At 37.8% G+C, this 19148-nt stretch overlaps 1 protein-coding gene across 1 annotated transcript; it reads right to left on the bottom strand.

The window, feature by feature from the left end:
• Nucleotides 1-3515: 3515 nt before the first annotated feature.
• Nucleotides 3516-17117, bottom strand: WEE1 (WEE1 G2 checkpoint kinase). The gene is made up of 11 exons (XM_039863552.1): nt 16235-17117; nt 14626-14831; nt 14065-14128; nt 13697-13869; nt 13105-13226; nt 9556-9702; nt 7081-7176; nt 6904-6989; nt 5862-6032; nt 5635-5780; nt 3516-4865 (listed from the first exon to the last, which is right to left on the bottom strand). Exons 1-11 carry the CDS (start codon nt 16808-16810, stop codon nt 4712-4714), a joined length of 1941 nt encoding a protein of 646 aa, XP_039719486.1. The 5' UTR covers nt 16811-17117; the 3' UTR covers nt 3516-4711.
• Between the last annotated feature and the right edge of the window lie 2031 nt (nt 17118-19148).

Below are 19148 nucleotides of genomic sequence, written 5' to 3'. Positions count from 1 at the left end.
TCAGAAGGAAAGAAGGCAGTGGAGTGAGATGGCGTTCTTCCACTCGTGCATCTGTCCTCAGCCATTTTCAGTTCATGGGACTCAATTCCAGCTTCAGAGAAGAGGCCATCAGACTGAAATTCCCCTTCCCAATTTTCTGCATTCCTCCAAACACTTCCAAACTTGTCTCATCCACACATTCTTCTTCTGCTCCAGGCTGAAGACTTGCTATGAATTTGGCTAGTGGTTCAGCCAAACACTTTAGGTTTCAATCATGACACTTCATAGCTATGTAATCTGGGAAATGTTGTACCTCTCTAAATATCATGTGCAAAATAGAATTATCAGTTCTTAAGAAGATCAAATTACATTATGTAGATAAAACACTTAGCACCTAACAGGTGATTAATAAGTGATAGCAAAAACAACAAACCCAAAGATTACTCTTTAGCTTTAGCCCTCTCCTCCCTTGCCCTTCTTTTTCAGCCGTTTCTGGAAAATGATCTATACTTGCAGTTTTTATTTGTTCACCTCTTGTTGACACCCTAACTCAGTATAATCTGCCTTTTGTTCCTCCTCTACTGACACTACTTACCAAATATTTCCTAATGAACTCTAGACGCCATCACAGAGCTTTGAGTCACTTAAATCTTTTTTGTATATAGTCACAGTTAATTTCTCCTTCAAAATTCTCTCTTGGTCTCCATGACACCAGAGTCTTTCCAATTTTCCTAATTCTCACTCCTTATTCTCCTTTGCTGCCTTCACTCTATCCTTTAATTAGTATCTGTCAACTTTTGTGTGTCTGGAAAAAGCAGGATTCTTTGCTATGAGATCTGAGTTGGAATTCTGGCTCTCCTACTTACCAAACTGAGTTCCTAAGTTATTTAATTCACCCGAGCCTCTGTAGTCTCATCTGCACAAAGATGAATCTTCTCCTGGAAGATCATCCTAAATGGGAGTGATTGTACCACAAACCTTTATTTCCCATTAGTAGGCATAAATTGGAATTCCAGGCCTGGAGAATTATATCATAGCATAAAAATGTCAAAACTCAAAACAAATAATGTGCTCTTCAAAATCTTTATTAACCATATAAAACTAAACAATATGAACTATGACATAAATGTTCCTTTGAGGTATTTTTCTTCATGAGCTGGACTGGCTGAGGTTTCTTACTCTTAGTTTAATTAAGTTTTGACAGAATATACCATTTTTTTCCTGGTAAATATTCCTAGAGCATACATAGATATTGTTCCTTAACTTCAGAGACCTTTGAACTGCATTGAAAATTAGGGTCGTCTGCCACAAAGAAAAGTTCAACGATGTTCAGATGAATGCCTCTCAAAGTTTTTAAAAGCTAACTGGTTGAGAGTTTCAATGATGTCTTACTCTTCCGTTTTTATAAAATCTGCTTTGCTGAGCTTCTGAGAAATTTCTAACAATACAACCAGGTGTGTAGGAGAAACTTCTAGATCCACTCACTGCATTGTCAATCAGTTTCAGTGATGCTTTTTACAGTAATACAAATGCCTTCAAAATACCGAATGAGGCAGTTTCCTCTAAATTCCTAGTTCCAGGCTTCACCTATGATTTTCACAATATCCAAAACATTTCCAAAATTCTTTTTTGATCCATCGTCCTTGTTGATTTGCTTTAATTGGCCTTTAAAATGTTCACAAATAAAAGTACCTTAAGGATGTAACAACTTATTTGATCTGTTGGTTAAAGTCAGTGAGATGCTCTGTGGAGGTGAATGTTGAGGAATACTGTCAGGATGCTGTTGCCTAAGAATTAGGAGACAGCCTGAAGCATTACCCAAACCCAGCTGTTATCGAATTTTTAAATGCCATTATTTCTTGACCTCTGGAACGAAATAGAATGAATCAAATCTTGAGAACTGGCTCTTCAAAAGACATTAGTTCATTAAAGGGGATTGGCTTGGATTCTTGGCAAGATTAAGTTAAAGGTAAGTCAAGTTTCAATTTGCAGTCAATTGCAATATGTGATTCCTCCTATCCAACTGCATAGTCAATATTTAAAAATGTTCTTCCTTACTAAAGTCAGCTTTCCAAAAAAGTAGTTTCATCAATGTTAAATATCTGTCTCAAACAGTAATAGGCCTCTGCATTTTAATTACATTTTCTGGAAAATTCTTCAATGCTTCGATATTAGCACTTGCAGCTTCCACCTGATGTTGCTAAGTTCTCATTCTGTTATAAAAACAAACAAAAACTGTTGAATGTGCAGTGTTCTCATCTAACGAAACCTCTACCCACTACTTTCCATCCATAGGGGTTCTAGTGCAGGTCGCCCTTACTCTTACCTTGAGTTAGTACTACTATGGCTTTGAAACCAGTCTAATTCCCTGGATCCATTCTCTAATCTACCAGCATCATCCCAAGGTATGTATGTCCTTTAAGCCCTCACTCTTATCTTGTAGAATCCCCCCCCCAACATAGCACTTATCACATTTTACTGTCATTTTATTTTTTCATGGGTCTCCTCTATTTTATCCTGAGTCTCTAATGGGCAGACTATTTCTTACTGGTCTTTGGTCTACTAGTTAGCACACAGAAAAGATGCAACCTTAAGTATTCTGTTTGGCATGAGTTCAACTCTATCAGCTTTCAGATGGCTTAAGAATTCCTCCTTTGAAAACCAGATATTTTCTACTCAATGTTCTTAAACATGTAAAAAATCAACTGCAAATTTTGATGAAAACCTTGATTTTCTTTGAAGCTAGTGCACTAGAAAAATGAACCTAATGAACACCATTTATCATACTTTTTATAGCTGTCTTCAGTGGCTACTGAAACATGAGTTCCCTGCTGCTCCGACCTATGCAGTTTCTTAGGTTTGTCACCCCCACATATCAGCTTTTATATCTAATTTATCTGTCTGCACCAATTCCTCACACCTCAAAGTTGTGCTTTTTAACATGTCATAGGCTAGAAAGATAAAATAATCATGTTTGTTAGAACTATGATTATGGCATGAATAGTCCCTAATCAAGAGAAATGATGTACCCATGATAAAAAACCACAAGGATTTTGTGACATCCATTTTATCTGCTCAGAGGCTTTCATTGCTTACTCTGGTTCTAATCTACATCAGAAAAAGATGTCACATGGAATTAGTACTGTGTAACACTTAAATTTGAACTCTCACGTCTTAAAATCCAGCCTAATTTAGTGAGTTAAAACTCTCCCCACCTTAAAGCTCTGTAACTCAGTTCAAATTATAAAGTTGTCATATTATATTCACTTAAAAATCTAAAGCTATTTTAAACTATGTTATTCTATTTCTAGCAGATCAAAAGCATACTATGCAATATAATGTAATATTAAATATTTACGACAAATTTAAAATATTCATTGGTAGATTTTAAAATTCCAAAATGTAACTAATGTGGACTAAAGCTTATTAAATAATCAATGTTTCATATTCTATCAAAAATGAGTCATCCTTTTAGTACTTCATACTTACTAAATTTTAAAGAGTGGAGATAAAATAGAAAACAAGTATCACAAAGATTTAAACAATTAAGGTAAGCTCAGAGTGACTTTTAATATGCCAATCAATGTTAATAAAACACAAGTCAAACAGACAAGTGCAAACATGTTTTAAACCAAAATTAATAGGAAAACAAACAACAGACAAATTCTTTTTTCCAACATCTTTTTCCAATATCTGTTAGCCTGTATATTTTGTCAAATGGCTCACCACAGATAAAATATTATTTTGTGAAAAGCTTGGAATAGTCAGAAGTCATTCTGGCATTTCAAACAGCTATGTACAGTATCATCAAGATTAGTTTATATACACAAATATTGAAGAGAAACTGGGCAAAACAGTTAAAAACAGACTAACAATACAATCAAGTACAAAACTTGGGTGGAGAGGGAGAAAACATTTTTAAAGAGTCCAGGAAGGGCATTATCAGGAAAAATTACAAAACCAGTAATTATACTACATTAATACAGCATTCCAAAGGGGGAAAAAGGTGCATTTCTCCAATGCACTAGCTTCAAAGTTCAAAGAAAAAGAAAGGCAAATAGCTGCTTTTCATCAAGAGCAGCTATATATTTCACATAATTGTTTCCAAAAGAAAGCCTATTAACAACAATGATTGTTTAATGCTACAATTTTACAGCAAAGACAAAACTAAAATAGCAGCAAATTCACAAGGCAATACTTCCACAGAATTATCATTCCATGGTTCATACAGTGCCTACAAAGTGCTCCCAGTTGGATATACAAGTATAATTCACAATTAAAAAAAGAAATATAAGAATGACACACAGGTACATTGAAGGCTGAGAAGTAACTTAGTCTCTTAGCATTTCCCTTTTCAAAGGGAGAATGTTTGTAATAAAGCCCTTGAGCCCTTTTTACAGGTCACTACAAGGAAGGATACCTTTTATTACAATGCAACAGCAAAAAATAAGCAGCACACCACCACAGTGGTTAACCCTGGAAAGGCTGATGTAACATCCAACAGTGACTGACATCCTACAGAAGACAGATTGACTGGTAAGACTAACGAAAGCCTGATAGAGCACTAGTCAAAATACAGCTTTTAACTGTAATTCACAAATAAAAGTCCTAAAAGGTATTTCAGTAAAACTACTGACACCGATTTTAAGAAATTGCAAACTGGATTCTAGCAGTGATTTCAACCTAGCTTCCTCTTGTCACAGTTTTTGGGGGGAGGTGGGAAATGAGTAGTTCAGTATATGGTAAGGCTGACAGAGCGGTTCATTTTCTTTCCAATAAGTCGAGATGTTCTATTACTCTGGGTGGTGGACCTAGTGGCCATCCGGTCAGTGAAGAGTGCTCTTTCCTCAGCTGCAGCTTTTGCCATCTGGGCTTTCTTGAGTTCTCTAAGAACATAAAAACAGAAAACAAGACTTTTCACCTCCTGTATTAATCCTAGAAAGGGATCCTAAGAGGTCAACCACAAACTATATTACCAGATCTTTGCATGTCATCATTATTCTAAGATATAATTGAGGCAAGGAAAAATACAATATGAAACTTTAGCTTCTGCTCAAACAACTTAAATTTATGAAATTATTTTGTGCTTTCAGAATTAAAATATACACACTTAGAAACCAGCAATAAAGCTGTTAGTAATGACTGGGTTTTAATTAAAGCAAACAAAAAAACTTCAAATTCCTATTTGTATGAATAATGATGGCTATCAAACAAGTGGCGAATAAACCCTTTCATGTTTCAATTCAGTTCCATTAGGTTTGACTTAAAATGGTAGCAATAAAGCAAAAATAAATTAGAATTATTATTCTAACCAGTTTTCTGAAAATGTCAAAGGTCATTCACATCAAATATGAAAAAATCAGCTACTAATCTAATCGACATTAATTTCACCCTTTCACAAAAATAAGAACAGAATGTTTCAATGAAAATGTTAATTTATGCTGAGTTTGGGGGTAAAAAAAAAAACAGTACAGGCTCATTTAGCTTTTGCTATGATTTAGGGGCTTGGGATTATCATCACTTGCAAATATATGCTGGTCTTAACACAAATTTATAGGCAGAAGTCCCCAAACTTTAAGCCTAATCATCTTTCATTAAATTTTATGAATTACTTAAAACAAGAAAGTAAAAGCAATACAAAAAACCCTCACTTACTTCTGTAAAAGTGAATTTTTGAACTTTTCAGCATTCAATTCTATTCGTAATTGTTCTGCGCTTTTCCTAGAAGCAGATAGCAATACTGAATGCTTTACCAGTGCCATCGCTGAAGGTCTTCTCTCTGGATCTGGATGAATCATAATCTTAAAAAAAGTAAAATTTAAGGTAAAGACATGACTTAATATTGAACCATGTCAATAGTGCTACATATATAAAATACTCACTTTTAGCAACTCTGTAAATTCTTGGGAAAGCACTTGTGGGATCCGAGGTAATCTACCCTGTCTGATTTCATGCCATTGGTCACCATTTCTGGGAAGAGGTTCAGCACCAGCAGCACATACCACTGTGAGGGCTAGGGCAAAAATATCTGCTTTTGGTAGATGGGTATAATTCTGTTTAAAAAAAAAAAAAAAGAAATATAAAAATAAAGTAAGATTACACCTCAATAATGACTTAGGTGAGAAATGGGACTAAATTAAAATGTCCAATGCCACATTTAAATTTAGGACCTATTCAGAGAACAAGCTAAATTGGGGAAATTATTCTAATTACAAAGTAATACACTCTGGGAGTAGGGGTTGATATATACATTTCTAAAAGTGAATGCCTCCTCTTTATCACTACCCAATTCAACACAGAAGAAACTTCTATCCCTCTAGGAGCATTCATATAAAAGCACAAAACATACATATTTGACAAGTTACAAATGCACATGTACATCTAAGATACAAACATACACAAGAAAATTGATGGGATCCTACAACAATTTATTTGTTCTACTTGTTCTATTTTCATTCAAAATTCTCATTGACAAATATTTCATCACATGCTTTTTGAAATGGCATTATTAACTACATGCCACAATTTAATCATTTCCATATTGCTAAGTACTTATTTATATTGTTTGTATATGAATATTTCTGTAGGAAGGACACTTAGAAATGGAATTTCTGGGTCAAAGGTATGTGATTTTAAAATGTTGAGATATGAATAATACTTTGATGTCCAAAAAAACTATACCATTTTAAAGTTCCACTAGTAGTATATGGGAACTTCTTTTACTACAACTCCATCATTGCTAAATATAAATCTCTGCCTTTACTGACGTTTACTAAACTAAATACCCCAGTTGATGGTTTAGACTTCCTATTTTATAATACCATTCTACTAGTTATTATCTTAAATATTAATACATTTGCATTTACACCCTATCAACTGATAAATGTTACAAAGCAAATGGCATTATTAAAGGAGAAAAACTACCTCCTGCAAAACTTCATTTGCAAGAAAACGGCTATCACCCTCCTCAACTTGTGGACTAGAGATCCTTGTTACATGCCCAAGATCACCTAGAAGATTAAAAAAAAATAGCTAAGTGTTAAGACATAATAGTCTCTCTCTTTATTTTAAGGTAATAATCTGGTTATCTTTCTTTCTTACCTATTTTAAATATAACTTTGTTGGATACCCACTCATCTTCATCTCCTTCTTCAGAGGCAGCATTTGGGATTGAGGTTCGAGATATGAAAATATTACCTGTCAAACAGTTATTTACGTAAGCCACATTAGCTGAAGTTCACAAACAAGGCCATACATCAGAATCATCCAGAAATCTTTTAAATATATATATTCTCATACATTCTACCCCAAACCCAATGCGAGTAAGAATCTCAAGGGATAGCAACTGGGGCTGTATTATTTCCTAGGAATGTATTTTCTGGCCTACCCCTATTCCTTGAACACTTGGAACCACTGCATTAGGTCCTTCTCATCTATGTATTGATTTTCAGCAGTTTTAATTACTTAGAAACAATACAAAGGACAATAACACAATAATCTGAGATGCTGCCGAAGCACAAATTTTATCTAATGCTACAAGGCTGGTGTGAAAAGAATAGTCACGTAGCTATTGAGTTTTGCTGACCATGCAGAAATCTATATCCCAATGTGGCTTTGTGGTTCACTATTGCAGCTTTACACTTTTTTCTTCCAAATTTGGGTAAGCTCATGATTAACATAAGTTTTAGTGGCAGATTTCATTTTAATAGTTTTATCAATATAGTATTAAATTTATAAATGTTCTATTCACTGGTGTCATCTTTCCGGTTCACTTTATTTATAGGTCAACTTATTTTATGGTGATATTTGTAAATTGGAAATTTTAAAACTACACATGCCTTAATGTTTTCAACTTTTGTAATTACAACGTAAGGGTCTACTAAGTTTGTCTGACATAATACAAGATGTGAGTATAGGCAAACCTTACTAATTCATTTACTGCCATCAGTCAAAATATAATTTTTCATTTTGGAAATAAAAATTTTAATGAGTTGTTAATATACAGATAAGAACTTCACCTACAGAATTAAAATAAACTGTGTAAAATGACTTGAATTCTCATGGATCATATACATTTCCATAGGTAAAAAACAACAAAAAAACGAACTAGTTAAATTCAACTTAAAAACACCTATCTCTGAAATGTTTAACTTGAATCCATTAACCTTTTAGTTTTAACATTACATTTATAGGAAATAAAGGGGACAAAGGAATAAGCTAAATGATGCAAGGAAGCAACCATTCAAATCTAGAAGGTCTTATAAGACAAGGTCTACATTATTATTTTATAAGGGCAAGGTAAAACCTAAAAAAGAAAAATGGACATAACTAGATATAATGCATGGTCCCTGAAATAGATACTAGTTTGGACAAATCAACTCTTAATGACCTGGGTTAACTGGAAAAAATTTTAATATGATCTCGTGATGAGATGAGATGAAAATTTACTGAAATGGAAAAGTAGAGATAGTTGACTTTAAAAAAATTATGAAACGGTGTGTACATTATGGTGTTACTTTGACAAAATGAGAAATTTACACTAGGATGTTACTGTAAGATTCACTTGAATCCTTTTTTAATGCAAGATAATCATGCTTATACCATTTTCATGGTATTTTATAAGCTAAAAATACCACCATCTTTGTAAAGTACTTAAGTTATCAAAGCATTTTCACATTTCTTTTTATTCTAATAACCCTGTTAGCAGCACTGACATTATTTTATAACTATAGTTCCAAAGATTAATAGAAGAGTAGGCTATTTAATTTTTTTTTAGTCTGGCTTGCCTATATTTAAAAATATTTTTACAACGTACTCATTACTGTTTCTGCGATAAAATTTTGTTTCAATTTAAGCTAAGATTTAAGCCTACACCTTGATTAGTACCATGGCTCTTGCAGTTTGAAATCTTATAAGCCTTTGAAAGAATACTTATGTTCTGAGTCACAGTACAGTCAAGTCTACTTTTTTTTATGCATAAAAATTTTTTAGCTGAAAAATAGCCTAACAGTAAAGGAAAAAAAGTAAAACCACTATATTCTTATACTCTCCAGCCCTAATTCACGTACCTTTTTTATAGTTATAATCATAATACATGGTATTGTTTTAAGTCATACAATAACAATGTTATGATTTCTTTTACAGACTAGAAATATGTTTGTATAGTATTTAAGCTTTCAAAACATTTTTACATTTCTCAGTTTACTATATTATTTATCATAATAACCCTGATAGCATCGGCATTAATTTCTAACTATGGTTCTATAGCCTAGTACAAAAAGGGGCTTTAAACACAGGTTCTTAGTCTCCCCCCATCAGCGTCCCACTTCGACACTATGTATTTTGCACAAGATGCCAATTTTTTCCAGCTTTCAATAAAAATGAATTCATTAAATCAAATCTTTTGAGATAACAAGAGATGATGAATGGAAATCATAACACAATACTAATAAGTTAGCCAAAGGTTTTTTAAACAATGAAAAAACATACTAACATGTACATATTTCCATATTGTTTTAATGAAGTCATTTATTCTCTATAATCCCAAAAATAAAGCAGAGGATTTGTAATACTCACTAGGCTTTATATCCATGTGAACCAAAGACATTGAATGAATATACCTCAAGCCCCGGCCAACTTGCAAAAGAAGATCCTTCAACTCCGCTTCTGTAAAGTAACTCATGCTTCTGTAGTTTTTACTTATGGCATCAGCTAAACTTCCACCTAACAAACATGAAAATAATTAGCATTTTCTTCCTTCGGTAATATTATTTTTCTTCTATCTTTATTGAAAGACCACAGACTTAACCAAGTGACATTTTATAGGACCCATTCCCTTCAACCTGTTTGTTAAATCAAAATTTTATTCTTTAAATAGGTAATACTCATGGGTACAAAATACAACATAAAGTCTGTCTCATCCATAAACCCCAAAACCCACCTGGTTTCCCCAAAGTACTCTAATGTTATCAGTTTCTTATGGATTTTTTTCAAGTCCTTTTCATACAAAAAACATATTTTCATTATCTTGAAGATAATCTTTACCAATACATAAAAACTACCCCTTTTCTTTCCTGTGTCTCTTACAGAATTCCACTGTATAACTGAATGATAATGCATTAATCAAACCCCTAATTGATGGACATTTTAAAGTAATTTCCAAGCCTTTCTACTATATATACTATGATCTAAGGAATAACTGTGTACACTGGTCATTTGACACATATTTAGAGTATCTCCTAGAAACATACTACTGGGTCAAAGGGTATGTACAATGTTATTACATGCACACATAGTGTGTGTGTGTAAAACTATTTTATTACAGATAGAGTAAGTTTCTGTAGCTGACAGGGCCATTTCTCTGTTTATCCTCTGTAAAAGAACTTAGGATTGGTAGCCACACCGTCAGTGCCAAGACTTGATTGCCTCTGAAAGTTCATATAAAGAAATAACAGTGTGCTCAGTTTCTGATTTCAAAATGGGCAGTACCTTAAACACTATTACCATGTGCTTATGTGAATCTGGGGCACATGTGCACACAACACACACACACACACACACACACTCCTCCCTCCCCCCAGTAGAGAAGTGCCAATTCATATTCCCATCATTAATGTATGGAGAACACCTGTTTTCCCCACATCCTTGACAAGTCTATAAATTTTACAGGTAAAAACACCAGTACCTTGGTAGTTTTAATTTATACTACTACTACTAAAATGAGAATAAAACATGCTTTTTATAGAATTGACCAAACCAATCAGCTAATTTGTTTAGTCTTATTAGTTTATACTTGTAAGTTTCATTAAAAACTGTAAGTTTATCATTTTTACCTCGGAAGAAATGAGATGTTAAAAAAAAAAAAAAGCCAAAACAAGCCAATTCTGTTCAAAGCTTAATAAGGAATAATAAAATAAGGAAAGTCAATGAAATATTAGTCAGGAAAGGAGATCCTAAAATTTGAACAATACAGAATAACAGAATGCCAAACATTTCTAAAAATAAAAATAAATCACACACCTAGATATCTTAACTTGTACTCCATACTTGTATAAATCTTGAACTGTGGAGAAAAAAAGAGGGCTCTAGAAGGGAGCAGGTCAAAAAGCCTGTCAGACAAGTGGGCTTGAGGTCCTAGATCAAGTTTCGTATGAAAGAATACAGCTGCTGTTTAGTGGATCTAGCAACAATAGCTGAGCCAGTTCCCTCTATCTGATTACTGAAAGGACAAGAGAGGTGAGAAGAGCAAAGCATTCATCTGATTTTCAGGTTTTCTTCCCATCTAGCAACATTTTCAACACTTGTTTATTGTAGCAATTTCAGTCTATCACCCAAACCAAAGACAAAAGGCTTAAAATGCAAATGACCGAGATAATAAGGAAGCTTAGTCAACTGATAAAAGATATTAGTTAATCAACATGTACAAATGAATGACAACAGAATCCTTTTCCTGGGAAACTGTGGAAAAGGATTTGAAGATCAGCTCTATTTTAGTACATTCAAAGCTTTCCACAGAGAAGTATGAAACAAAAGAGCTCAAATGTACCAGAATAGCCTTATTTTCTTTCATCTAAGCAGAATAAACCACCACATAGAGGCCGCAGTCTTGTGTCACATAGGTCTATTTTACTTTTAAAAGATCTTTATTAAGTTTTATACTGCTTTAAATAAACTGTTTCAAAAGATTATTTTATAATTTAACTTTATTACAGGACAAGGTCTTTGCAATCTGAGAGGGTAGCAAAACCACTCACTCATCCCCGCCACAACCTAAGCCCAAGAGTTTTCTCAAAATCACCTGAATTATACAACCATGTATTTAGTAGGTTGTTACAATTTGTGATCCCTGGACTGCTACTGAAATACTTGTTAAAAGAACCAGCCACATCAAAAAGGTGAGAGGAAGGAATAAATTAAGGAGATGAAGTCTAGCAAATATGGAGTGGAGAAGATGTATGGTTTAGTTGTATTATATTACATGCAGTAACTGAAAAATAAAGGTTAGGAAACAAACTAGTCCACAAGGTCATGGGAGATAGTTACATAAATATTTGGTGGTATCAATAGAAACATTTCAAGAGATGTGTGAAACAAACTAGCAGCAGTGCTATCTACTGAGCACTTCTATTGTTTCAAGTATAAAGAATAAAATGACAATGCAATAAGAAATCAGGTATAAAGGAGAAATGGATCCTTTACTTCTTTTGTTCACTGTTTTTAAAACCTGAACCCACATCTACACCACTTATTTATTCACAAGCTACGGCATGGCTGATCTTAAGGAAAAAATGAGAATCAAAAATAATATCTTTGCTCTCACCTCAAGTTTTCGCTAAATTCTAAGTTCTCTAATATTCACAGAAGATACACAGAAATAGAAATCCATTATATATTAAGATTTGGTTATTTAATAACATGTCTATAAGAATCAGAATCGAGACTAGGATTTTGGTAAAGGTTTAGGAGGAACCACTCAAGTTGGCCCTTGAAGGACTTGCTCCAAGTAAAAGCTATACACAGATCCAAAGTAAAACCTCTATACATCCTTTTTTTGTTTGTCTTGGGAGAAAAAAGAAGGAAGGAGGACCAGCGGGAGAACAATTTTCTTAAGAGAAAAGATTTAGTGCATTCTAGTAGTAAACTAGGTTGGTTAGATGGGAGTAGGGCAAGATTATAGAATGCCTTCAACGAATGGCTGTGTTTAGATCAATGGAAAGTCACTGTTATTTTCTTTGTAATGAATATCAATCTTAGCAGCTCATAAAATGAAATGGAAAGGCTAAATGCAGAAAGCCTGTGTTATTAACTACTATATCCCACATACACTATACTAGGTTCTAAGAATACCAAAATATGCAAGGCAAGACCAGTGTCCTCTCTAGATCAGTTTGAGTTAACTGGCATATGAATAATTTGCACTGTTCTACTACTGAGGTAGAAAAGACAAGGTTTCCAATCTTTATTTAACACCCAGGTAGGCATTACTTGCACTTGAAATTCACATTAGGCTTCTGATCTTTAAATTTACGAGATAAAAGTGACAGAATTAGAGCAAGACTTTTAGATAAAAAAAAAGTTCATTCGTCTGAGCTCATAAGTTTACAAGGGAACCATTACATTACTCACCATTGCAATATTCATTCTGTATAAGCATATGATCATCTTCTGCCCATGCAGAGAAATAGCGAACTACATGAGAATGTTGTCCAAGCACTGCATGAGCATATACTTCTCTCAAAGCGTTCTGCCTAAGAGAAATTTGAGATTAATAGAACGATAAATCAATTTTATTCAGGCATAAACTGAATTAATTTATCTAAAACTTCATTAAAAAAACTTGACTTCTGTATGTATCATCACGCTGAAAAACTTGCTTAAAAGAGAGGGAATTAAGACTGACAGATTTTTCCAAAGTCTTCTATTAAAGAATATTAAAGAAAGAAGAAAACTTTTTAGACCTAGGAATAGTAAAGATGAAACTCTATTTTACTGTGAATTCATGGATCCTACTAAAATTAAGAAATTTAAGTTAGATTCCAAAATCAGACTACTTATATTATTTTACCAAATATGATTAGAACTAATGGTACAAAAAGGAATAAATCATAACTTCTCAAATGTTAGAGTTAATTAAATTCAGTGCTTGATCACCTAAAACCTTAATGTTTGTAACATCATAGGGAACAAGATAGCAAAAGACAAAATTTTAAATACATACTCATCAACAGAGCCGGCCAATGGCTTTTTTGATCGCTTAATGGCATAAATGCATCCATCCAGCCTCTTCACACACTTAAATACAGAACCAAATTCTCCAGAGCCAATTTTCTCTAGCTCATGAAATTCTGTTGTATACCGTGACTTCATATTGCTTTCAGTAATTGTAATTCTCTGTAATAAAAAGTATATCCATATACATAATACAAAGATATGAATATGGTTTTTTTGCTATGGTAATAGCACTGTGTGTGAAATTTGAGCACCGTTGTATGTTTTAATGCTTATTTAACAGGTATATACGGTAAATTGTTAAAAGTAGAAAATCAAATTTCAGAAGTAAAAGAAAGAAAATGCAAAGCTATTTACTTTAGCAGGTCTTGTTTCATCTTCAAACTCATAATCACTGGCTTCCATGTCTTCACCACAGGAACTAAAAAATATTATGTATTTTTCCATCAACAAATCTTAAAGATACATCAGCTAGAGATCCAAAACTTTATCTGATACGTGGACAGCAAAATAAAATTTTAATGAATAAAAACAGAAAAGCAAGCATTTAATTTTGTAATCACAAGATGCAGGTCTGCTGATGAAAATGTCCCTGGTGAGATATGCTCATTAACCAGAATCCAACACTACACATATCAAAATTAAAGCCTTTCCAAATCAACTGTCTGCCTGCCTCATTTTTAACACCAGCAGATTTCCTACAAGCTATCTTGGCTTTTTATTCCTTCCTTTCTCACACCACTCTTTTTCTGCTGCTTACTTCCCACCTATCTCTGTTGAGAAGTATGTGCTAGTAGTAGAGAAAAACTTCAGAGCATAAAATTTCACGTGATTCAGGTGAAATTAAATTTTGATAAGTATATCAAAACCAATTCTGGATGGCTGGGGAACCAAACTATTGAATAATAACTAACTTACTCATTCCAGTATGTTCTCTTTCTTCTCCGACATTGTCCTGAAGAATGAAGTAACACAGAATCTGGAGTAAAAGGATTAATGTTCACTTGAGGAGTCTGTCGAATGTCAAATTCCCTTTTTCCTGATTTTTCTGTATCCATGAATAGAGAACAACCTCGGAGTTTAACAGAGCTGGAATCGATTCCTCGAGCTTTGGAGAGCAAACTCTAAGAGAGTAAAAATAGTTTTTAGGATCTAAGTCCTATAGACAGCCTCCTCAAAGCAACACACAAGCCTTTGTTATAGTATTTCAAGCAAAATAAAGTGGTTAGCTAAGGAGCCTGAAGCTGGATACTAACCACCTTTTCGGAATAAGATAGCCAAGGAAAATAGGTCCCTAGACCTAAAAACAGTATGAATGCATACTAAAATTAAGTTCATTCTAGTGACTAAAAGTTAACAAACCCTTTCAAATCCATTTAAAAATAGCAGTCAGAGAGCCCCATAAGAGCTCCTCTCCTCCAACCCCTCCCCACCTAAATAGGGCTCTGAAAGCCACCTCCGCTGGGGTCCTCCTCTCACTTCCAGAGGGATCTTTCTTTGCCTTGGTTAAGTCTGCTAATGAAGAGCAAAGCTCCAAATCACACTGTCTTCCTGAGGCTTATGTCTAAAGGTACTGACACTCACTTAAAAAGGTACATTTTCCATGCATGTTAATCTTACAAATGCGATACTTAATTTCTTTAAGTGTCCAAGCTAAAATCTGCTACTTTTAAAGTTCTACAAGTGGTAATCTGTAAACTCTTGCCACTCAATAGAGGTACTGAACACCTTTATGACACATTATCGACAATACGAACGCATAAAGGTCCAAGCAACAATCCCAATGATGGTTTTTAACAGTTGGATGTACCTAATCATCACACTTAGGCCTACCAACCTCGGGCACTACAAACCCAAGGGTGTAAACAAACGTTTATCCAATGAACATTGTGTCTGTAAAGAGGCTTATGTGCTACCCTGGGTTATTTACAAATCTTTAAGATTGTAAATGTTGGGAAGGCCAGCATTTTCTCTTCCAATAGAAGCGCTCTCTCCCTCCCTCTCTCCATCAAACTTTCCTCTGGAAGGCCACTTGACACGAAACGATAAGCGCATGAAAATCATTTTAACCGAACTCCTGCGAGCGCCGCCCAAATTACAGGACCCATCACTGCATTTAAAAGACACCATATGGCCACGGCGCTCGGGAGTGTCAGGTGGCCGGGCAGCACCACTCCAGCATCCTTCCAAACCACGTTATCGGTGCCACACTCCCGGCTGACATGCTCGGGACGGCCCCTGCACGGCGGGCGTTCAATCGTCAGCCACCTGGACGGTACCGATCAGCCCTTTTGAAACATGAAGAAGTTCCAGACGAGACCCATTGTTCAGTTACATAATCTTAACGGACAACTTCTGGGCAGGGCCAAAAAGAGGAGCTGCCAATTTTTTGTTGTAGCGCAGGAGAGCGAGCGGGGGTGCGGCCGGGTGGTTATGTAACCCAAACTGGCAACGCCAACTCCCGGCGCCTCCGCCTTTTTAAAAGGCTAGGCGGGCGCGGGGGACCCGGGCCGCAGCGTCCTCTCACCTTGGGGGTGTGCGGGGTGTCGAAGAGCCGCAGCTTGCGAAAGGTCTTGTGCGGCGGGGTGCCGGGGTGGTCCGGCCGCGGCGAGCAGGGGCCCGCGCCAGCCCTGCGCGCCCCGCAAAGGCGCGGGGACGCGTCCCCCGGGCCGCCGCAGCGCACTGGCGAGAAAGAGCTGCCCAGGAAGTAGGCGGCTGCCGGCGACTTGACCGGCGACGAGGAGCCGAAGCCCTCCTCCTCCCATGAGTCGCCCTCGGCCCCGCCGCTGGCCGCGTCAGCGCCCGGACAGGCGCCCCGCAGCAACATGTCCTCCTCCAGCTCCCCGGGGCTGCCTGGGGCAGGGCCGGGCGAGCGGCGGCGCTCGGGCCCGGGCTCTGTGGGGCTCCGCGCGGGCGGCAGCGGCGAGTCGGGCTCCTGAAAGGCCGAGTCCTCCCCAGTGCTATGGCCGCTGCCCTCCTCCTCCTCTTCTTCCTCCTCCTCCTCACAATCGCTGCACGGCGAGAAGATCAGCTTCTGCCGCAAGGTGCACGAGGCCCCAGAGCGGCGGGGCGGCGGCGGCTGCTGCCGGCTCAAGAAGCTCATCGCGCCCCTGTGGTCAGGGCAGAGGACCGGAGAGCCTGGACCCGCGGAGTCCAGGACACAGCCGGCCCAGGGGGCGGGTCCGCCACGTGCGACTGGGCGCGTCTGGTGGCCGCGGCAGCAAGTCTGCGTGGCGGTGTGCTGCGGCTCCGGTACGCTCGGGGCTGCGGGTGGCGGTGGCGGCGGCGATGCGGACTGCCCGGGAGAGGCGGGGCGGCCCGGCGCCGAGGCTAAGGTCTCCGCAGGTCCAGCCGCGAGTTCGGGCTCCGCGGCTTCCCGCGACCGTTAATCACGTGAGTGTCCAGCCCACCAATCCCCGCCCAGTCTCGGGTTTGAAAAAAATGAAAGGCGCGACGTAGCCCGCGGGGGAGGGATTAGCTACGTGATTTTGGCGCGAACCCGGTGGCCCCGCCCTCCACTCGGCGCGGAGCCCGGACTGGGCGGGGACGGCCCCCGTTCCCCTCTGGCGTATGAGCGAGCCAGCCTGCGGGGAGGTTGGCTCGGCGCCGCCTGGACCCGGACGAGTTGGAGAGCTCAGGCAGCGCCTCTGGGAGTGGGCGAAGGAAGCCCGGGTCGGCTAGGGGGAGCCGAACGCCGACCTGGACTCGTTGTCCTAGCCGTCCCTCCCGCGCTCCCGGGTCTGAATTGGGACAGGGGGCCGGAGAGCGCCTCGGGGTCCCTGCGGGTCGAGGCGAGCGCGGAACCGCCGTGGCCCTCGGGCGCTGTCCGGGGAGACTGGCCTTCTGTTTCTCGTCCTTTTGGCACCGGGGCTTTGTGGGAGTGGCTGTGGGCAGTCACGTTCCCGAGTCGAGGTCTGAGCCGGAAATGTTGACTCCAGCCTCAGGACCTTTCCGGATTGTGCGAGCCGATTGCTTAGGCCGGACACCGAATCCGCTAGAAGACGGAGGCGCCAGTTCTCGATGCGAGGACATCGGCTGTGGGCGCGGCCTGTGGAGCCTCAGTTTCCCCTCAAGGTGGCTGTTAGGGTGGGAATGTGTCTGCAGCGAGGTGAGCTCCCCCAGGCGGTGGTCCACTCTGCAGTCTACCTCAGACTTGTCCAAAGTAAAAATAAACACCACAATTGGCCCTAGCATAAAACCGAGACGTGGCCGCCGTGTTTGTATTTGTTTGCCAGCACGTGGGCAAGAGTTGGAAAAAATGGATTGGCCCAGCTCACTGCAAACTTAAACGCAACTCCTATCAAATTGTGATTTAATCCGTCCCTTTTTGTCGCATATAAAAGTTTATTAATTTTTCAGGTGTAAATAACCCCATGGTGGATATTCGTCGTTCTTGCGTTGTTTTTTTCTCTATATGTTTTATTATTCTTTAGGATATATTCATAGAAGTGAGAATTACTGGGTCAAAGGATTTGAACTGCCAAACTGCTCTCCAGAAAAAAAATTTACGATCTCACTAGCAGTTGATTAGAATACACTCTTCGTGAATTCTGGACCTTAGTGGGTATTTAAAGTTTGTTAATGTAGTTTTGTTTTGATATTGGACAGATTTCATGAACTTAATGCTCACTTACATTTCCAGTTTTTCTTAGTGTAGCATTTCTATGAATATTAACCCTTTGCCATATATGTCGTTCAAACATTTTTCAAAGGCTAAAGTCAAGCTGGATTTTTTAATAATGGAAACACATTCTAGTATTTATCACATGGGGAATTCCCTGAAGACATACAGTAAAAGTAAACACCTGTCTTCTACAGACATTTGCTAACTGATGTATAAATGCTTTTTTTACATGTTAATCCAAATTCAATTTTAAGCTCTTGGAAGGAAATCTGCCCTTTTATGTGTTTTAAGGAGAAGCGTTCTCTGATTCTTGGCTGCTAAAGCCAAGGCATGGTTTTTAGCACCCTCCCTCCAAAGCTTCCTCTCTTTCCTGATGACAAATACAATTTTTTGATATAGGCAATTGACATTTTCCCAATTTCATGTGAAATGTAAGTAAAAATAACTTTATAAAACTTATATTTCTTATGTGTATGAGTTGTATATAAAAATAGTGTGCTTGCTTCCTAATTAAATGGTAACTTTAAAGCCCTATAGACACTTATCCCACTAGATTGTTGTTCCTAAGCCCCTCCTAATAGGAATTCTTTATCCCCTACTGCTATCCTTGCAAGCTCAAATCCCCTCCCCCCTTTCACTCTTTCATAACATCCTGCTGTATTTCCTTAACAGGCTTCTATCTGTCTCAAGCGTGTTGTTTATTACTAGCCCCTTATAGAAAATGAAGTCCCTGAGTGTAGGGACTTTTTCTATTTGTTTATTGCAGTATTTTGATTTGGCTTGGGTGCTCAATATCTTCTTGGTGATAATAGAGCCC

The sequence above is a fragment of the Pteropus medius genome, unplaced genomic scaffold (genome assembly GCF_902729225.1).
Source record: "Pteropus medius unplaced genomic scaffold, Ma_sr-lr_union100, whole genome shotgun sequence".
NCBI lineage: Eukaryota > Metazoa > Chordata > Mammalia > Chiroptera > Pteropodidae > Pteropus > Pteropus medius.
This window is presented reverse-complemented; position numbering and strand designations above follow the sequence as displayed.